The sequence below is a fragment of the Typha angustifolia genome, chromosome 14 (assembly GCF_048772165.1).
Source record: "Typha angustifolia cultivar Huaian chromosome 14, ASM4877216v1, whole genome shotgun sequence".
Classification (NCBI taxonomy): Eukaryota; Viridiplantae; Streptophyta; class Magnoliopsida; order Poales; family Typhaceae; genus Typha; species Typha angustifolia.
This window is the reverse complement of record NC_133252.1, coordinates 1203219-1225298: the sequence shown is the minus strand read 5'-3', so window position 1 is coordinate 1225298 and position 22080 is coordinate 1203219. Positions and strand designations below refer to the sequence as shown.

Below are 22080 nucleotides of genomic sequence, written 5' to 3'. Positions count from 1 at the left end.
GCAATTTGCAAGAAATGCCTCGACAAGCATCGAGGATTATGATTAATCTATGTTAGTGTTTTCCATTGCTAGGCCCATATCTTCTAAGTGGAGAATAATTAGACATAAGCATTTCATATGGTATGCTAATATATGAGATATGAATGCTAATGTAATGCTAAATATCTACTTGCCTATGCCCCAAGTAGGCGAGAAAAAGAAATAGAATCATAACAAGATGATAATAAAGATTTTTGGTGTATTAATGGAATAGTCTATCATTAGTATTATATGAAACCTTAAAGAATGGAATAATCTATATTTATCTTTAGTTTTCTCTCCTAACTTTGAAGTAATATAAGATCTTCCATAATTCGTACTATAAGTACTAATAATATAAAGGAAAAACATAAATAAATTGCGCCCGACCGACCTTTAATATATTTGGATCTTAGATATTTAGAGAAAGAAATGCATAAAATATATATATTTTTTCTTTTGAGCAAATAAGAGAAAATTAAGTCACAAATTAATATAACTCTCTCTCTACTCGACTAACTATCAAATTAACCCTAAAGAACTTTGCTCTTTTCAATATTTTCTCTTTCACATTCAAATTACTGTTAAAATGTCTTATTTGTCGGATATCATATGACACATTCAAACCTTCTTTGAATTTTTTTACCAAACAACTTCTAATAATTTGGAAGTTGTGTGGTGATGTAGCAGTGTATTACTAGCTAGTACTACTCCAAATTAATAGAATAATAATTCAAGTCAACTTCGACCAAACTCCATATCTCACTGCTTGATGCATTCTTACGATCGATTTGAACCCATAAATTTATTGAGCTAAAAGTAAACTCTACCTATCTTTTTCTTGGCAAATTAATTGAAATGTAAATAAGTAACTAGTAGATAATCTTTCTCGTTTCCCAAACTCTCTAATGCAACAATGTTTTTAATATATATATATATATATAGCAAGAATATAGTTTTTATGTTGCTAAGGAAATCGAAATATAAATATTTATTGGAGCTTCGAATTTAAAGCCTGTTCTAAGTATAGTTGTAGATAGTTTGGGATCCACAACATCACATGCACACGTGATTCGTAGCACGATTATCCACGCATTTGGCTGGTTGCATTTAAAAATGAGAAGTTAAATTAATGGGGACCATGACCATGTCAACTTTGCATTTCATTATTTATTGGTATTATCGTACGGGCATAACATTGGATAAACACACGAGCATAATTAATTATTATTATTATTTTTTCTTCTTATTGTTTGTTATCCTTTCACGAATATAAATGCGAAACTAGGTTAATTATTTCTTGTGAAGATTTAAAGTCACTAAGTAAGCTATCAAGGATTAGAGGAGAGATATTTTCGCATTAAGTAGTTTTCAAGTTTAGTGAATTATATCTTAAAGTCATTTTCTCTTCGATTTAATTGACTTTTTTGGGGTATAAATATGTTTTATTTTCTCATAAGTCTGCTTTCTAGTTTAGCTATATTTGAAGTTTTGGAAACTCTCTGGTCATGCAATTCAAACATACAAATATTGCCTCGAAATTCTCACACCATCGTCAGTATTAGTAGTACCTACAAAGAAGACCTATACATATACTTATATATACTCATAGTGAAGTGTATATATATATATAGAGAGAGAGAGAGAGAGAGAGAGAGAGAGAGAGAGAGAGAGAGGAGGAGTGGAAGAAGGGTTGAGGTGCGACGTGTCTACATCCTGAAGGAGACCGGCTACCGGTGAAAAAAGATTAAATTCTGGCCATGGCCGATGGCCACGAGAGTGTCCCTAACTCTGATGAGCATCGTGTGTCTATCTACAACCTTCAGGTGACCTCCGGCGAGCAGGCCGGAGGAGGCGTGGCGGCGAAGGAGCAAGACCACCTCCTCCCCATCGCGAACGTGGGGCGCATCATGAAGCAAATCCTGCCCCCGAACGCGAAGATCTCCAAGGACGCGAAAGAAACCATGCAGGAGTGCGTGTCGGAGTTCATCAGCTTCGTCACCGCGGAGGCGTCGGACAAGTGTCACAAGGAGAAGCGCAAGACGGTGAACGGCGACGACATCTGCTGGGCGCTTAACACCCTCGGATTCGACGACTACGCCGAGCCCATGAGGAGGTACTTGCAGAGGTATAGGGATGTGGAAGGCGATAGGGCTGCGGCGTCGGGGAGTCAGCACGGCGGAGGTAGGGCGACCGGCGGCGGCGGCGGCGACTAGGGTTTATGTTCAATGGCATGGAGATCTATGACTAGTACTGGTTCAAACTTCAAAGAGAGGTAGTTTTAGATTTTTCTTTTTTCTTTTGGTTGTAGAGATGAAATAGTGAGTGGCTAATTTTTGTTGTTCTGATTTGATCTGTGTGCATTAAAAAGATATAGCTCAATTTGATCAAGTTTTTGTATTGAGATTTCCCTAGAAACAGTGACATTTCTCTTTTTAGTTCTTGATCTCCTCTATAGATCTTATTGTTTATATTGAAGATTTATACTGAGATGGTTGTCTTTTAGCTCTTGAGATATACTTCTTCTAGACAATCTTTGTGCTATTTTTTTTTTCTGAACAAATTATGAACAGAAAGGAGTGATAGAGTTGCAAGTTTTTTTTCTTAGTTCATAGTAACTTCCTTAGCACCAAGGAATTAATTACTAGTGGTATTGTCTGTGATTAAATGAATTTGATTGACCTAAGATGTGGTTAGTAATACTTGTTAATTGGATGGTTGTTTACTACTTGAATTCTTGTTGATATCAAACATGCATGCAGGTAATCTATACTTAAACATGATCAGAAGACACAAATTAATGATACAAAATCTTAATCTTTCTCTTCTCATTTCTGGGATTAATCACCTATCTCATCAAAACCCTAGTTCATGGATATATATATATATACAACTACATCTAGAATAAATTTCTCCTTGACACCAGTAATGAGACATGAACATATCCTTCTCCCCAAGATAAAAGCAAGGAATTTGGCTGAGCATATTTATGCTTGTCTTTGTCTCCAAGCTCCTAGGATGCATGACAGACAGCCTTGGAGATCTATCAAACTCAACTGCATTAATTGTCTCAAATGTTTCCATTAAGTACTACAGCATGTTCCTTCCAACAACAAAAATTAAAATCTCTTGGGGAACATCAATTGATCATGCATTAAAAGATGATGAACCCTACTAGCTCTTAATTTAGTATCAGTAGATCTATCAGTATTCTGTGCCACTTTGTTATAAGAGATGTAACATACAATATATCTATATATATATATTAATCAACTGTCTTGCAGCATGATATGTTTAAATTTCACCTACTTGTTGTCACGATTTGGCCATAACAATCTTAGTGTATATCATTCTAAATAGAATGTTATAGACTTCGTGCTAACTAATGGACCATTTGAGTGTAAACTAATTAATAGAAAGTGATCACTGTATGGATTCATTCACAAAGGAAACTCGGTAAGCTTTATTATTGTATTTCCTTATGTTAGCGGGTTTGATACTTTATTTCTTCTGTGGTGTTGTCTATTGTAGGCTAAGTGAAAGACTTGTGTTAAAGAATTATCATTCTATCCTTATCTTTTGTGTATCAAAGTATAAATATTTTTCGGCTCTATTGAAGTTAATGAATTGTTCTAATCACATGATTAGACTCTTTTCTTAATTAAATTTGCTAGGGAGTGCTAATTGGATATTAAGTAATAAAAATCTATTTAGGAAAGTTTTATTTTGCTCATATCTTTCTACATAAAACTCTGTATTCGAGAACTAGTAAAGTTAGGTTTCTATGAGTCTAGCTCGAAACTTTTTATTTATAGAAAGTTCATCTTTGTGACATATTGAGTCCCTTATTAGTCTATAAATATTTCAAAATTTGAGATGTCTTCTTGACTTGCTAGCTTTTTGGTATTCACAAAATTAAAATAAACGTCTTTAGTATGATATAATTAGCAAGAACTAACAAGGCTTTCTTTAGTACTTGTGGTAGTCGTTCTTTGAATCTAATGGAGTGAAGTTCGTCTAGCTAATTCTATCAAGTCTAAAATAGAAATCACCATTGCTAGGATATCTAAGAATTTTCGAGTCATGCAACTGCACCGGCCGACGGATTATGATGCCGTGGCCGTGGGCGGCCGTCACGGGCCGGAAACAGGCAGCAGGAGAACCTCCCGCCGGTGAGACGCGCCGGCTGCGCGATGAACAACGCAGATCCCAGCGGTGAGCCCGTTGACGTGGGTGCACCCGAAGACGACGTTGGTGACCGACTCGACTCGCGCGTTTCCGTCGGAGATGGAGTCGCCGTCGTTCATCTCGATGCTGCAAGCGTATTTGGAGTCGAAGCAGTAGCAGCAGGCGGAGGTGGACCGGAGGGCGGATGGTGATGGAATAGTTACGTCGGCGGTGGTGGCTGGAGACCAATTGTGAGGTTGGGATGTGGGGCGGATGAGCTTCCGACAAAAGCCGGATTCTGGCGGCGTAGTAGCGGCGGCGGTGAAGGAGAAGGCAACGAGGAGAAGCCGTTCCTTCACTTGTAGAATAACTACTATACTAGTTTAGCTATGCTCATTTTTTTTTTCAAAATTGGTATAAAAAACTTACATCTGTTTAGATTAGTATGATGTTTGATTGTTAATAATACAGTAGCATAATTATTATATTTGAAATGATAGTTCACAATGTAAAAATAGTAATTGACAACGTATAAAAATATTAGATAAAAGATGAGAGGAAAGGAAGTAGATATTATTATTAAACTAGTATTGAGATAAACTAATGTTTAATTACTATACTAGATTAAAAAAGCTTATACTGGCATACAATTATGCTTATTTCACATACGGACGAAGGTTTAATATGTAAGATATTCTATTCATCCCGGGGATTTATAAAAACACTGTTAAGGATCCAAAGCAGTTCTTCTCATTACTACTAACTTGATTTATGGTCTCATTATTATCCTCTCTGACGTAGTGAAAGCAGTTGCATCTGGTGACACTATTGAGGAAGGCAGTGCACCAAGACTGTGAGTATCTGAGCGTAATGGCATGCTATCGAAGAAGATGAAATAAGCTTCAATGCGAATGAATTGATATGTTGATTCTATTGAATACTAATAAAGCAAAGATATCAACCTGTACAGCATACTCTAAACTATTTCAGCCATACTTGCAACACCAAGCAATGAAGGATTTACTCTCTGAACATCACCGCCCGCCGATGATAAGTGTTTGATGCTAATTGACAGGAGTTAACATTCCATCAACAGGATTGTGCGACTGATCTATAATCAAATCCCTGATCAAAAGTACTCCAAGCTAGCAAGTAGGGTAGATATGTGTATGTAGTATATCCTTCAGAATTCGCAAGGCAATTCCATCCTTAGGCCACCTGCAAGTAGGGCATATCTTGTGCTCATGCACAGACCAAACAAAGCTTCATTAAAATGAATACTACAGCACAGTGAATCTACATGTAGCAGGAGAAGTGAGAAGCATTATAGCTAATCAAATCTGCAGATGAGGAATCAAAAAATTCGATCAACAGCAGCTTCAACATATCCCCAACCATCTTCAATATCAGGCCCCATCCAATAACCAGATATAATTCCACTGGAAATTGTGGCCAAACAAGTGCCAATTGCGATGCAAAAATGTCTGCTTGGCATCACTATATTAGCAGAGCGTCCGAAGTCCTTGCCAAATTTCAAACTAATCCACTTTTCTTGTTTGAAGTACTTCAAAGCTGCAAACATATGTGCAGATAAGTGTCAAGGCAAGTTTATACATTTAAGGAAAGGACATGCCGATATAAGAGCAGGGGCTTACAGTCGCATGATTCATGTGGTACTTTTTCTACAACTTGTGATTCCTGCCAGAAGAGTCAGGAATTTATCAGCGCAATCAAGGATAACAAAATGCTATCTGCTTTAACCTAACTACATACAGAAACTTAACTACAGAAAAAAGAGCACATCTTGACGGGTAAGAAATTAGAAGTACATAACAAATGCAGGAGTATGCAAATCAGAGAAGAAGACAAGAATGCGTATTCTGTTATTGCCTGACTGATGGATAACAGGAGTTAACAGAGCATCCTCCATTATTTATACAAGATATCGATTTCCCTAGGTCTTGGAGTATAGAAACGAGTTGACTAAATTTTTCATTCATCTGTCATAAGACATCCAAATCCAGCATTCTGGAAAGGCAAATTATCTTGAATCTTGTATTTCAGGACAGTAAAAGATACCTTTGCACATGTAGATATATTCATTCGAGTTTATCTCAAATGGTCAAATCATCAACCTTTCCATTCTTCTTGCTTAAAAGTTACTCCCAACCTCTCCCCTAGAGATTTATTTTCCTTCAAATTTGTAAGTTGGAAACCCAAATCCCCATAATTCTTGATCTTTGGAAGAGAAAGCCCCTTACTTTGGTTGGGTAAGATTTGAAAATTCAGTAATTCAGTTGCAAAGTAAATAATGATTTTTTTTTAATTTGCTTTTTCCTCTTTGGACATCCAACTATTCCAACGCCCTCTTGTTAAAATATGGCCAGAACATAATGTTCTCATCATTCATCAAGCCAAGGATTTCATATCCCAGGCATAACCCAATCCAGGTACCTTGCTGGTATGGAATTGTACAAGCGGACAGAACAATATGGTGTGTGTTAGACTATATGGCATAGCTACCATTAATAGTCAAATGCCTATTATTATATATACATGAATCAAGTTATCAATTGAATTACTTATCAAGACAACATTAAAGGAGACAACTTGAGATAGCAAGTCATGCATAAAACCAGTGTAGGATCAGCATTTCAATTATATGCATTTAGAGAAGAGAAAGCTGCCCAGGAGATAACAATGTTACATTGAAAGACTCAATAGCACAATTCTAGATCCCAAGGTTAAAGTTACTGTAAGGTGGGAAAACAGGAATTGCTCCATCTGAAACAATCCTTATAAGTCTATAACAAAATATTGCAAAACATACAGGTATGTACACTGATATGCAGTAAATATGGAAAATTTTATGTAAAGTAAAGCCATTAAAACACTTAGTAAAGATAAACTGTTTCTGTAAGCAAAACAAGGCCAAGCTAGTTAGTATCTTTCATAATTCTGTGTTGAAATCACTACAAGCCCTTTGATATAGCTATCACCAGGATAGATATAATTTTAAGTCTCCTATCATTGATATAACAATTTTGTTCCCAACAGTTCACTACTGCAGTAGCCCTGCAATGATTCATAGAACTCATAGAAAGACAACCACCAAATTCAAGCAAGATACTACTCCATGAATTAAATAACTCAAAAGAACACGGATATCCTTAAAAGACAAAAAATACTATAAGCCCATTGGGACATCCGAGAAAGGTTCAATTGTAATTCTCATATCGAGACATTAGTGTTACAACATTATAAATATTAAATAGGAGGGTGAAAGCTTAATTTTTTTTTTACAAAGTAATCTATATCTATCTCCTTGAGAATCGATCGGGCAATCATGTAACTTCTAGATTGAATACTGTCTAGAACTATCAATAATGTTGTACAACACAGTAACTCAGAAGTCAGAACATGAGAAGACCTAGTTGGCTAAAAGTAAGAATTACCTAGCACTAGTGTAAAATGTCCACTATACTTCACCCTAATTGATTGCACCAAAAGCTTAACAACAAAAAGATTAAGCCTTTATGCTCCCATTAGCTAGATTTCCTAATCAAGATAACATAACAATCGAAAAATATGGTTCAAAACCACCTATGCGCGTGAAAATGCTTATACTTGTTAAGTACATATACCACCAAAAGAGTTCCAAAAACTTGCAACAGTCAAGGTGCGTGTGAACTAAATTGCATAAAATTATCTGAAGTATGAATTCTAAGGCGACTAAGTTGCAGAAAATTTAGTTAGAGAGCACACACACACACACACACACACACACACACACACACACAAAAAATCGGGTTTGGCTCGAACATTCCAACTACTTTAATTACCTCCTTTGCGGCGGCTGTCGGGTTATGAGGAAGGAGAGAGGGCAAGAAGAAGAGCCTGCAGATTGCACAGGCCATGAGAAAGCCTTCTTTTCTAATGGTAAGAGTCGTAGAGACGAGGGAGAGTGGGGTTTTTGGAGACGAAGATAACCCTTTTGCCTCGAAAGGCGGCGTTTTTCATTCTAATACCTTTCTGGAAAGCGAAACTTCCAATTAACCCCCTATATTTTGGTAATTTTATGGTCACAGCCCTCTACAGACTACTGTCTACTGGTAATCCGACCCTTCTATTTTCTTAAATTATCATATGACACTCCACTGGTATTTTTGGATTTACCAAAATATTTTCTAGAGTTAAATACATTTTATTCCGGACCAAAATTATCTCCTTAAAACTTTGCTCTGTATCACTACATCTCCTTACAAAAATTGCTAACAGATTAAAAATAGATATTCAAAGAAAAATTCAAGGTGTGTTAACTTTGGATGGATATTTGGATAACCTAGCAATTAAATAAAAGGTGTAAGATATAGAAAACAAAATTTTAGAGGGAAACTAATTTTGGTCAAACTATAGGGACAGATAAAATGTTTTTAACACAATTTTCTAATATGAAAAACTTCCTTTAAATTAAAGAGAATGAGATAGACATTTGCAAAATTGCATCACAATTTTTATCGTATCATCCTAAACATATGGAATTCAAGGGTTTCACGTTCGAAAGCAATATTGGAATAATCCATAAGTAATAGCAGTGTATCATATATCACATCATTCCATAAAGAGTTACATTATGTGGTACGATGAGATAAATTAGTAATTAATAGCTGTTCAAACGAAACGTAACACAGCAGTCATTAGCTGGAGCACCAGAATATTGGAGTAATGCTTCATCCATTCCAAGATTGACTCGAAAAGTTTCTCTTTTTTTCCTACGATAATTGTATGGGAACAGTATCAGTGAATCAAATCAACAAACAAATCTATTCTTGTTTTCTTGTTACTCTATTGCAGGTAAATCTCAGTTGCTCCTGTCATTGCATTTCAAACTTGTTACTCTCTGCAACCTGAGAATAGCAAATAGACAAAAGTTAATGACCATAAATGGAGATTATTATCAACAATGGCCCTCTGACAAGAATTATGCGGTGATGAAATTTAAAGGTGATTTATCAACCAGCTAGCTACTAATGAGCTACTGTCCTGTCCTGCCACATATCCTACATTACCAGCTAAACAACAATCAGATTGAATTTAGATTCGGATTCTACTCATACATAAAACCAGACCAAAAACCAAAATTCAAATGTGAATGATTTTAATCCAACAGAAATAAACATATACTAGGGCAGATGCACAAGTACAGGTCAACGCCATGTAAGAACTGCATCAAGTTTGAGTGTTCAGGTAAAAAGAATTTATCATCCTTAAAGGTCTTCAAACATCTAAATCGAAAATGCAGCATGTTACCATTGATAACCCATTAAACAGTTACAATATTTATAGCATAAATCTGATCCTCATGTGACCATTCCACATGAATATGAAATTTCCGTGACAAATTCCTTTAGCACTTTTACATATTAAAATTACAAATCTTAATTTACAGAGCAGACTATTTTACTGGCCACTGGTTGACAAGCCTCTAGAACATGAAGTTAGTTTACAAAGATTTATTAATTACAAGGGTATTTCAAATCTTGTAACCATTTGATGCATCACAGTGTTGTTACCACACACTCCAGATGTTCAAAATCATAAGAATGTACATCCAATGTAACTAAGGCTTTCAAATTTGTTGGAAGCAATAGCAAAAATTTACTCCCTTATTTTCACAGCCAAATAAGATCCGTAACTTACCAATGCTCAAAAGAATCTTGCTTACAGAAAATAAAAGGTGAGAAATGGTTTAAGAGTCCATAGGTAAATCAAGGATAAACACACCAGTATTACTAGGTGATCAATTTACAATTGATATCCACGAAAACTTAAGACTAACCGTTACATTTTAAAACTTCAAGAAAAGAGAATTACAAGAAGAATACTAGACCTTTACCTGAATTTGATTTATTTTAGTATCAATGAAGAAATTTTAGACTAGCAAAATTTTCAATTCATTCATAAGAATATTCGTTTTTAAATTTTTTTTGTCTTTACCTTTTAGCTTCCATATACTGCTTCTTCTAGATCCTTAACTTTTTATCTTTTCAAGTAACTCCACTAATTCCTCCTCTTCCTAAATATTTCACCTTAGTCTTCCATAAATGTCCTATATTGGACGGTATCTTCTCAGGTATAAAGTGTAGGAAAATTAAGTAGATTGTCTTACCTGTTTGAGTGAAATGATGGAAGTGAACAACTCCTAGCTCAGAGTTTCTGTCAGCAGAATGAGTTGATATTTAACTCCATCCCCTGCAAAACTGTAAGAAATTTTCTTCCGGTTCAGAAACATTTATCTCATCCAAAAGTGCTAGAAACTTAAATACATGATTGTGGGCACTAATGGGACAAAAAGTTACATATTTTGAAGTCTAAACCGCTTAAATCTGCTCCAGATATAGTTGTTTAACATCCTTTACCAAAGTTCTAAAACAACCTGCAAAGATCAACTAATTGTTCTTTAGTAGCAAGTCTGAGTAATTCTATACGAAAACAGAAACAAATCACTTTAGTTCTTAGGAAACACAAGACGGAGAGAAAAAGAAAATTGCACAACCTGCCATGCCAGTTGTGCTTAGATTTTGAATCCAGTTTTCACATTGCAGTACCAGCTGAACTTCATGGAAACTGATCTATATGATTGACTGCTTAATTATGTTTCTCAAAATTTACAATAACAGGAAAAGAGACAGCATGAACACTTTATCAATTTCCTGTAAGCTAATACTCCTCCTCAAAGAAATAGATAAAACATTGCATGTAATATGGTCCCCAAATAATGAAAAACTAAAAATCCTACGAAATTTTGAATGTCCCTATAATCAATGAGCTGATGCTATTATCCATGTTAAAAGCACCAAAGGCTGCAAAGAATACAAAATTGGCAACTTTCTCTTTGTACACATTTTACAGATAAATTCTGTGAAGCCCTTCTCTGGTCAAAGGAATGCTATCGTACAAGTGAAAATTGTAATACTTGTCAACTCACGATGACAATGGCCACCCAAAGTATCTATTCACAGGGATGATGTTTCCTCAATCTTTAACAAATTAACGAGTAATAGACTCCATTGAAAGGCGTACAAGTCGTAGTAGCCCTTTGACATTGTGAAAGTTGAAATCAAGAACTCTTTTTACTGAAGCAATTCCATCGCGCCCATCCTTCTGAAAGTTGATACCAGCGGCAGCAACAGCAATCTGTGATTTCCTAGTTGCTTCGAATGCACAATTTAGATCATTTGTCTGTCATCAGATCAATTGAAAACACCCTTAGATTCTCCCTCATACTAATCATCAATCAATAATAATGCACATTCATATCATTGATAATTTGATATACCTCACTTCGAAGAAAAATTAAAGCGACAATTTAACAGGATAGAACCGTTTGGTCTAAGGTGAGACAAAAAGTTACATACCTCACTTCATTCATTTCGATTTAGTGCAATGGTTCGTTCGTGTCAAATAAAGTGTTATTTATATCTTTCTTACCAAGTTGGACCATGTAAGTTGCGGCCTTCCCCTCCCTCTCAAGGAAGTGAGGAACCTTTTATTCGAGTATGTGGCCTAGATTAGGCATGTCCAAACTCCAAACCATCTTAATATATTCTCGCATAATTTGCTGGTCATTAACTTTTGTCTAATATTATTGTTCCTTATTCTATGTTTTCTAGTAATGCCACACATCCATCTTAACATCCTCATTTCAGTTACAAAGCTAACAGAAGAATTTGGGCATGCAACATATGGTAGCTCTAGACTAGTGGCTTAGTGGATTTTACATTCTTAAGTGTTCAAATTAGTAAGAGTTACAAATGAAGAGAACTACCAATTGGGTCCTACATGTCAGCTATAAAGCATATAAAAGCAACTTACATAGTTAAGCAACCGCAGCAAGTGGGGATGGTTACGGGCACCTATTACATGGTTGCCAGCAACTTGAGGAGAATTAACACCCTTCACTAAAGCAGCCTTTCCTAATGTACTTTGGTTGTTTAAATTATCCACATCTGAGGCAGAAGAAGACGGTGATTCACCTACAGTAAAATTATGAAAATGTCAACATTTTGCATCAAGCTCCACAGGAGGACAGGAAATTGTAAGTATATGGGACATAAGAATAAATGACAGATTAATAATGACCACATAACATTTGAGGGGAGAACATCGAAGAAATTGTCATACGGATGACAAAATATTGTCCGAATGCCAAAAGAAACATTTCAAGAAAATAAAAAAGAGGGGAAATAGCCCAGCTTGAACATATTTGAAAATTTACTGAATTGACAACATCCTGCATGAACTCACAAGAAGCTCTAAGCATCAGCAAAATTTTTTATTTATTCCATGAGAAGCTTGTTCTGACTTTCTGCTTTCTGTTACATGCATCTTGCACAGAATAAAAGTTTTAAAAAAAAAACAGATTTTACCTCAACAAGAATAATAATTCTAGACAAAATTAACTCACAGAGTTAACTATTGCCATGTCTTTTGATAAGAAAAAAAACAAATATCTAAGAGGATTTTGGACTAGCAATCCTATTTTCTCAATTTTTCTAATAAATTTCTCTAGTTATAATAATAAACACCAATATTATAAATCAAGCAGGAGACCATGCCAGCCTATTATTTCTAATTAATTAGTAGAACATTAAAATAGAGAAGTTACAGTAGCAGAAAAATAAAGTTCAACTGGCAGATATTCAAGTAACCTGGTGGAACCATTTGTAGAGATGTCTGTAGTTCATATAGATCTTTACTTGAACCAGGATACTTGTAGTATGCAGCCTTGAGATAGGCCACTTCAACACACTTAAATGCCAAAGAAGCAGCAGCCATTTCCTTGTATCTCTCATATTCATGGGCACAAAATCTGTCAACATAAGCAATAGATAACCACATAGATGAGCATCAGGTGTCACTTTTAAACCATTAGTATCTCAACAATCTGCAATATAGTATGATATCACCTCTATTTTAAGAAAAGTATATGCATATCAAATGGAAACAGTAATATTGGACTAGGATGCTATCAGTAGATTCTTCACTGACAAGTACTCAGCTTAAACTAAGAATTCTCATAATAGAACATGCTCTCAATCTACAGGAAAGAGATGGAAATTAACATGTATGTCTATCTTTACCTTCATAGCCAACATATTAGTCCAGGTACACAGACACAAACACACAGAAAAAGAAAAAGAGAAAGAAGACCCACAAAAAGAAAGAAAAGCCAGAGCTCAAGTTCACAATACTCATAATTTCGAAATTATGCAGGCAATGGAACTCCGAACTCAGAAAAATCTTCTCAAAAACAGTGTGCATGCCTTTGCTTGCACCCTGAGCTTCTTGAACTTGACTTGGGACTGGAAGTAGGACTTTAAAGTACCTGTCTCCAAGGAAGTGAAGTTGGAAATTGTAAACCATTCAAACTGCCTGAAGTGAACAACCTAAAGGACTACAGCTTTTCAAGAACTGGACTCTGAGTTCTGATGCTGGGCCCCCTCCTATGCTAGTCCAAATTTAACGCTTCCCTGAGAGAAGCAACAAAATGTACCTCCCTTTGACTGGACAAACACCTTAATTGGATACAATTTAAATGGAACCAACAAGACCCAACCAATCTCACTTTTTCAGTTCTCAGTTCTAACAAAATGAATGTCTCGATCTCTTCACTCACAGCAACAAACTTTGTGAACTTGAGTTCCTGCACTATGGTAATCTAAGTTGGAGCAACCACATCTTAAAAAGATCCAGGCCAGAAACCCATATTTACAAGAATTGCAGTTAAACATCCTACCTCTCATGTTATATGCATTTGAGTTGTTAAAGCATCAGCTCTAGCTCTTAGTTGTACATCGTAGATGGACGTGGCACAACTATACTTCCAAAATTTAAATTTCCAGACCAGGAGAAAATCATTCATCAAATGTCTTTTAAATTTTATTTGGCGAAATGAAGATAAATAAACAGGTGACTATAATTAGATGTTACTTATTGCTTTAATTGCAAGAACCTTTAAGGATGTCTAATCAGCAGGACGCAAAACGAAAACATGCTTGTGGAAAGTGGAAACTTGCCAGTAGCATATGCTATGTTTATCTAATCCAGCAGCGGAAGTTAAAGTTACAACGTAAGATGATGAATTTAATAATTTATAATAACTTATAAATTCTCGGTTGTTTTCAACATAATCACAAAGAACAATATCTTTCAGATCAGAAGAAAATTGTATCCCATACTAGGATTTCCCATTGTCATTGGCCAAAGGATATAATTTGGTTTGCACTTTGTGAAAGTGAAGTTGTTGAATTGACAGCTATACTTGGAAAACTAAAACACCATGATTTAACATAAACTAAAGCTTACTCGCAGAGTTTTGCAGTCTCAGAATACATTTGCATAGACTGAGCTGCATCCCCTTGTTTCGAGCTATCAAAACTGAGAGGTTCCCAAAGGGATGCAACATCAAGAAATTTCAAGGCTGCCTCAAAGTACAAGACCGTACTTTCAAGTTCTGATCCTTCACTCTGTAAGATATAATGTATACCCAGAAACTCATCAATCAAGTAAAAAGAAGATTGCATACAGAAAGCAAAATAACAAAAAGACAATGTTAACCTTTAAACGGTTAGCTGTATGTTTCAAATCTCGAGCTTCTTTCAGGATATTATTTGCGGCAGAATGACTATCCCTTCTAATTGGACTTGAAGTGTCTGGAGGATTAGGCATTGGTTGCCTCGAACTTCTATATTGAACTCCATTCAGAATGTTAGGCTTTCTTGACTGTTTCACCATGCTAGGTGCATAAAGATTTACTTCCTCAGTGGAGTACAGTTCTGACTTTCTTTCCTTGGCAGATGACAAATCCACTTGAGGGCCCAGGTTTTGTGTTCCTTGCTTATCTCCTGTAAGTTGTGAATTATCAATTCCAGATTCTAATTCTGATCGATCATTATGATCTGAACATAATGATATGAGAACATTTTACCTTGGAAATATAGAAATGGTTTAATTTCTTCATGACTAGAGACACCACATTTAACTTCTTGTGCTACTGCTCTTGAATTAATATCCTTAGGCTGATCATGATCTGAGGAAGGGCCATCTGCAACCGAACTTTCTTGAAATCCAGAACATGAATTATCTCTTCTACCTAGACGAGAAAATTTTGCATTGTGGTCTCTCTTCCCCAATACATCATTCTTGTTTTTCTCAACAACATTATAGTCCTCAGCCCTCAGTATTTCAGGATGACTGTTATTCTCAGAAGTACAGGCAGAAGCTTCTCTAAGACAGGTGCCACCATTCTCCATAAAATAAGGATCCTTGTTTCCACTAAAGGATCCGGAAATTCTGAACTTACCAACATCAACATTAGATCTGCAGCTTCTATGTTTCTCCTTGGAACATGAAGACGATATCTTTCCTAACTTTGAGAGACTCAAACTGTCCAGACATCGGTGATCATTCAGCTTATCAATATCTTGACCATAATTTCTTTCTGGCGCTTCACCAACAAACTTGCTATCTTGATCTAATAGATTCCTATAGTCACCAACCACCTTTACCTCTTCAGCCTCATGTGTCGGCAAATCATCACGTAAAGCCTTTTCTGAAGAACCTAGCATCCCAGATTCTCCAGATCTAGGAGATTCTAAAACTTGTTGGACAAGATAAGCTGTTTCATTCCTGGACTTTCCATTACAGTTGCTTTCCCAGTCACCTTCAATATCTGAACATTTTTTGGGGCTCCCCAGGACTGATGAACCAGCTTCATCTTTTCCAACAAAGTTTCTTTTATTATAGAGGATCTCGCTGTTGCAATTTCTCAGCGGAGATGAAGAAACTGACTCTACTGGAGAGCCCCTTGCTTCCAGAAAAGAGACTTTATTTTTCCAGGAGCCTGAAATCTTTGAAGAGCTAGAAGTAGCTGCTGTAGAAGCTTGTACATAAGCCGCATCCCTCTTCAAAGAGTTTGTACAGTCCAATGCTTCTCGAGGAGGATGTTGTTGGCTCTTTCCAGCTGCTTGACCATTTTTATGTTTCACATCCCTCCTAAACACCTTACTATCAGACTTTGGTATCTTTGACTTCTTTTCCTTTAAGACCTTTTCTTTGCTAAAATGTTCTTTAGCAACAATTAGACTGTCCACTACGTGCTGGCTACTCTGCTGACCAGCCACACTGTGCTGAATCTCCTGCTGCTCTTTCACTTTTCTTCTCTTAGTAGAAAAATCCAGCTTATCGGATCTTTCCACACCTGACCTGCTAAAATGTTCTTTGTTCTCCCCATTCAAGAAAGCTTCATCTTCATCTTTGAACCTCTTACTATATGCAGATTCTCCTTTTAATTCAAACTTCTCCTTGCAGGAAGAAACATTGCTGTGTTTCTTTGCCATTGCCTTGGCAGAAGAAACATTTATCATGTCTGGGACCACCATTCCAGCTACATCTGATTCAGTGTTCCAATCTCTGACAAGATAATGTGAGTCTTCTTTATTGATTTTCTTAGATGCTCTAAAATCATCTTGATGAATAACTCTTTTGCTCTTTAATTTTGAATGCCTCTTGCTTTTTTCCATGCCTCCTGTACCAAAGTAAAACTAAAAATGTGAATATCACAAGCAAATATTTAATAGATAAAGCAAAAGAAAACACATAGGTATCCAAAAAATGAAGGAGCAAGAGCATGAACAAGGAAGCATGGCACCTCCATCTGAATAGCATCCTAGGTTCTTATGCTTCTCCTTGTGCTTGATCATCTGCTTTTCTACAGTCAAGCCCATTGATTTACTCCCATGCCCCAGGCCAGCTTTGCTCAATGAATTTGTTTCAAAAGCGTACTGATTGGCATCATGTGAAATGTTATTTTCCATAGAGGACTGCTGGTTCTTCTTTGCAGAATTTGCACCGTTGGAATTATTAGCTACAGCAGATCCATTCTTGGAACCATGTTTCTTTTTCCCAGCAGTAGTGTTACCTGGCATAGTATAATCAAGCCTTTGAGTAAGATGCTGCCCTGCTTCCCTAGCTATGCTTGAGGAAGCAACATCATGATGACCGCCTGAAACAGTGCCAAGTCCAGAGGCAGGGGCCAAGTACAGCGAATTAAGAGCTTTCGTTGTTTCCTCCTCGCTAATGCCACAACTATTCAATCCAGGTCTACATAAAAATACTCATAGATTAGGAAATAAAAGACTACAAGTCTAAATGCTGAAGAGAAGCAAAAATTAATCAGCAAAAAGAGAAAAAAACTAAAACACGAATAATGTTTTTTTGAATAGAAATGAGTATTGCAAGACAGTAGCTATGTTTATAAACTTGTGCCTTTAGCTGACATATAAATATATTTGGCCAGCAAAAAAAAAAAAGGAGCAGCTATGAAAAAGAAAGTCAAAATCATGCCCAAGTATCCATGCATGCAATTAGGAGAAACTTACAGCCAGTTAAGCAAACTGCAATGCCATTTCTTTGGAAGATTATCAGGGTTGCTCCCATAGGGTAGGAGACGCCATTTTTGACATATATCACAGCAAACCCAATGTTCCTCTATTACGACAGCAGCAGAGGGTGCTGGAGCTGCATCATTGCATGCTGAAGGCAAGGGCATTGGCTCATTAAAAGAATTCTCAGAAATTTGATGTTTATCGATGTTTTTACTGCCCGTCTCATTTTCAGGGTACATAAAATTCATTTTTTCTTTATGTTGTACCTCTAGTAAACCAGTTCCACTTTCCATCATGCCCCCAATTACTTCTCCGCAAGATTCTTTCAGTAAGTCACTACCCAATTTCCTATGGGATTTAGTTTTGATTTTCTTCACGAGCTGATCTGCTCTTGCATGAGAGACTTTCTTCTTTTCTTTCACTTCTTCAGAAGATTGAACAGCCAACATATCCTCTGAGAACTCCACCAATGGCGCAGCACTATTTTGAGTTCCCTGCTGTTCTCTTTTCTCCTTGGACAATTTGCCCCTGCCTCCTTGTTGATATGAAATAGTTTTATCAGATGATATCACATTATCCACAGATCCAACAGTCTGGTCTTTCACCATCTTATATCCTTTTGAATCAGCATTGTCTATATCAAGATTTTTCTCAACTATTGCCATGTTTTCTTTTCGTGGATCAAGATGAGAGTCATTATAGCTAATCATTTTTTCTCCTTCCAATGGCTTCTCTAGCATTATTTTATATTTCAGTTTCCCCTTCTGACGTGTATTACCATCTCTTGACTTTCCAACCTTACTACTTCCCATATATTCCATCAATTCTTGTTTGTCCCTTACAGTTTTAGGCATGCTTGTGTTGGCCTTCACTAACATGTCCTCTGTCTCCTTTGAGTATTCTAACGTTCTACCATACCCCTCTGCTGGTACTCCAGGAAATTCTTCTTTTCCCTCAACAATTCTTGAATTGGATATGAGTTGTCTGTCAAAGTGATCAGAAAGAAGACCTTGTTGTCCTGAAATATCCTTGTCAATATCACTACTAGAGATTGTGCTAATGTAATTTATGCCTCCTGAATTCTTCACATCTGCACACAGCCCTTTCTTTGCATCATGCTTTCTTCTCTTCATCTTGCTTTTCATGTCCCTCACTGGAGTCATATCAGTAGAAACTTCACATGTTCCAGGGGCACTCTTGGAAAACATGCTTGATTTGTACTTTTTGATAAAAGGTACAACCTTTTCTGTCAACTCTAGATAATTGCCTCTGAGTGGTGAGAGCAAAACCCCTTCAGGAACCGAAAAGCATGCCATGATCTGTTTAATGATTACGAAAGAAACATATTAAGCTCCTTAAAAACTAGGAACTCTTTCATGAGTAAACAAACAAAGAAAGTTAACCTTGATAATGGTCTGAGGAGATTCATCAGGCATATCACGAAGTTCAGTGGAAAGCCCATCGCTCAAATCTGGACTGTCCTCAGAGGATGAAGATGGAGAAACATCAAGGCCCAGACCGCTGTAAATAGCAGCCTTATTTTTTGCAAAAAGGTTATCAGAACCAACTTTGATGCGAACTTTCAAAGTCTTCTGATCACTACCATTAACTGGTTTACTTAGCGAATCATACTGCTGAACAGATGTCCTTTCACTGCACATACTCATACAGTTGCCCTTTCTGCCTGAATCATCTACCGGCGGCACTATTGCTGAAAGGTTATTTTGGGAACTAGAGGATCTTATGACCACCGACGAAGTCTGGTGTTCACCCTGGAAGAAAGCATTATCAGTCAACATTAAATTCGTCATCAGCAGGTAATAAGATTGCAGGACCAAGAGGGAAAATTGAAAGGAACATACCTCCAATGACATGTTACAAGGAGATCTTGAGGCATTGATGTTCGCCTCCTTAGATGGGCTCCTAGGTTGCGGTAAAACCAAAGGGGAACGTTGGTAGGTTGGTAAAAATGATCCATACCCTCCAAATTTGGCTCCTATCAAAGATCAATACATGGACACCGTCATCCAAAGACACCTTAGATACTGAAGAGATAATAAATACTCGCTACTCTGTGCCATCTTACCCAGGTTCTCTGCAGAAACTCCACCCTCAAAGTCTTTCTGGAAATGTCCCAATACATCTTGAAGTTTTTCATCCTGAAATCAATGTAAGCTGGTTTTGTAAGAAAGATACTCCTCAGAAGGAAAAAAAAAAAAGGGAAACAATGAGGGTCACCCAACTTTGCAAAGTGTATATATGTGTATCCTGTGACCATTTATGATTTATGACTCCTAAAACTACCTTCTTCCAAATTCAATAGTCAAAAGTCCTAAGAACACAAATTTATCACCACTCCCAAACAAAAAGGAAACTAATAGATGCATATTTATCAGGCCTAGGAAAAAGGCACTATTGAATATCTTTTGTAGAGTTTCTGAAGAAAAAAATGGTCTTGAAAAGAGAAACTTGAAAAGGTCATCCCTAAAAGATAACAGTCTGCACAGAAATTTAAAAATAAAATAAACAAAATGCAAAGGGTTCTGTATTCTTACTTAGGCAAGTTTCAATGCAACGTTTCCGAATTCCATCCATTTCCATAATTTTGTTCAGGAAATTAACACTACCATTCTAATCTTGACTACGGTACGGGCTTCAAGACTATGCTACGGGTTACTCTTCTAATCTTGACTATGCTACGGGCTTCAGAAAAATAGAAGTCTCATCTTTCACCCATACTAGAGACCAAAAATTATCAAGAACTCAAAATAATATGGAGCAATCAACGGACTCACAATGTAAGAGAGCGCGACGTCCGGGTCGACGAGCGAATCATCGCATGCCGAAACCTCGTTTTTATCCATCCCGCCTCTTCCTCCAAACCCTAACCTTCTCCTTTCCTTCCCATTCCTACTTCTCCCAACTGAAAGCATCAGAATTGCCCTCCCCCTCCCCCTCCCCACAAATCGCACCCAAAAAGAAAGCAACTCCACTCCAACTCCTCCTTAAGCGCTACAAGATTTAGAAAACCCCGGGGGATCAAATCAACGGCGGCGATCGGCGGCGCCGATCAGCCGCGATTCGATTGGAGATTGATCGCGGCCAACAAAACCCTAAAAGCGCGACACGGCGATCGCACAAGAGAAGGAATGGACTTCTTGTGGTTTCTTCTCTCCCTCCCTCTCTCACTCTCTCTCTCTCTCTCTCTCCCTCCCTCTCTCCTTCTCTCTCTCTCTCTCTCTCTCTGATGGGTTCGTTTCCTCGCTACTCGCTACAGAGACCGCTCTTCCGACGAGAGGAGAGACAAGACAAGAGAAGAGAGAGAGAGAAAAAACTTTTAGTTAATAATTATGTGGGCTGGTTATTTTATTATATGGACACCACACGAATGAGCACTCCAATTTTTCTCTTTTTTCGTAAGTCTCGTACAGTCGGGCCCACTAGTTATATGGCTTAAAACAGTAAGAACTGTAGGGCCAACTGGGGACCCAATAGCTCCTCGACACGTAAATATGGATGCATGGTTCGCAGCAGTAGTTCCTGCACTCGGGGATGCAGACAATCTACTCCGAATAGCTGGAAGTTTGCGTGCGGTCTTTACACAGCGTGATCCTAGCCGTTGGTTGGGTATCCCCAGTTGACGTGTCCGTTATAGCCGGTAACAGTCCAGTTTGGCGGGCGAAGAAGGCGGCAGCGGCAAACTCTACAGAGACGGGAGAAAGTGACCCGGAAATGAGACCGTCGAATAGAGAGCCGATTTCTAAGAAGGCGGTGAAGTGTTACATCGTACGTCAACACGTGGGGGTTTTGTCGGAGTGGATGGGTTGACTTTTTAGCGAAGCAATTGACTATTGTCGGAGTTGAAAGGGGCGAGTCGGTTGGAGTTGGTGAGCCGGATCCCACGTCGGTGTTCACTATTTCGATCGGATAGCGTGCAAATACGGAATAAGGAATTGGGATTAAAAGAAAAAAAGGGAATAAACCAGAGTTATTCGGATTCTTGTTAATGAAATTAAGATATCTCATCTTTCTTATCTCAACTTTTGAATAACTGAATTACCCTTCTCTAAATACAACGCTTAGTAATTTTAGTTTACAACTATTTTACTATCCTATCATAATTATAATATACTCAATAATATATTAGAATATACTTGTACTGAGAGCATTTTAATATGTGTTGTATAAGACCTCCTTATGAGGAGTCCTAATTTGACCAGGAATGCTAGTTTATTTTGTTTTTAATCTCCTAGATGAAGTAGAATAAGGTGAGACTTCTTTTAGTTAGATTAATATAATTATAAGGAATCTATTAAATAGAATTAGGAGTGTATAATTTAATTAAGAGAAGAACATGAGCTGTAGGCACTTATATGAAAAAGGTTAATAAGGGAGAAAAGAAGAAGTAGAAGAAGGTTCTTTATTTGGGCTTCTAATTGACCTTCGT

The 22080-nt window shown here is 37.1% G+C and overlaps 3 protein-coding genes across 9 annotated transcripts; 1 reads left to right on the top strand and 2 right to left on the bottom strand.

Moving 5' to 3' along the window:
• Positions 1 to 1715: 1715 nt before the first annotated feature.
• Positions 1716 to 4479, top strand: LOC140776491 (nuclear transcription factor Y subunit B-1-like). 2 transcript variants are annotated; one of them, XR_012106892.1, is made up of 2 exons: positions 1716 to 2293; positions 4080 to 4479. XR_012106892.1 is itself a non-coding variant. In XM_073120217.1 (1 exon), the coding sequence occupies exon 1, from the start codon at positions 1779 to 1781 to the stop codon at positions 2232 to 2234; it is 456 nt and encodes a 151-aa protein (XP_072976318.1). In that variant the 5' UTR covers positions 1716 to 1778; the 3' UTR covers positions 2235 to 2456. The 2 variants fall into 2 exon arrangements, 1 of the variants encoding a protein (XP_072976318.1); XM_073120217.1 differs by lacking the exon at positions 4080 to 4479 and having other exon boundaries at positions 1716 to 2456.
• Positions 4480 to 5064: 585 nt separating this feature from the next.
• LOC140776230 (uncharacterized) lies at positions 5065 to 8171 on the bottom strand. 2 transcript variants are annotated; one of them, XR_012106846.1, is made up of 4 exons: positions 8028 to 8171; positions 5841 to 5883; positions 5486 to 5757; positions 5065 to 5403 (listed from the first exon to the last, which is right to left on the bottom strand). XR_012106846.1 is itself a non-coding variant. In XM_073119863.1 (3 exons), exons 1-3 carry the CDS (start codon positions 8100 to 8102, stop codon positions 5540 to 5542), a joined length of 336 nt encoding a protein of 111 aa, XP_072975964.1. In that variant the 5' UTR covers positions 8103 to 8171; the 3' UTR covers positions 5420 to 5539. The 2 variants fall into 2 exon arrangements, 1 of the variants encoding a protein (XP_072975964.1); XM_073119863.1 differs by lacking the exon at positions 5065 to 5403 and having other exon boundaries at positions 5420 to 5757.
• Positions 8172 to 8743: 572 nt separating this feature from the next.
• Positions 8744 to 20949, bottom strand: LOC140775294 (cysteine-tryptophan domain-containing zinc finger protein 3-like). 5 transcript variants are annotated; one of them, XR_012106730.1, is made up of 15 exons: positions 20429 to 20949; positions 19720 to 19792; positions 19496 to 19629; positions 19037 to 19405; positions 17628 to 18952; positions 16898 to 17349; positions 15176 to 16774; positions 14806 to 15092; positions 14554 to 14714; positions 12897 to 13057; positions 12061 to 12221; positions 10742 to 11427; positions 10545 to 10621; positions 10355 to 10445; positions 8749 to 9092 (listed from the first exon to the last, which is right to left on the bottom strand). XR_012106730.1 is itself a non-coding variant. In XM_073118495.1 (12 exons), exons 1-12 carry the CDS (start codon positions 20564 to 20566, stop codon positions 11236 to 11238), a joined length of 5052 nt encoding a protein of 1683 aa, XP_072974596.1. In that variant the 5' UTR covers positions 20567 to 20949; the 3' UTR covers positions 8744 to 11235. The 5 variants fall into 5 exon arrangements, 1 of the variants encoding a protein (XP_072974596.1); XR_012106728.1 differs by having other exon boundaries at positions 10545 to 11427; XR_012106729.1 differs by having other exon boundaries at positions 10355 to 10621.
• Between the last annotated feature and the right edge of the window lie 1131 nt (positions 20950 to 22080).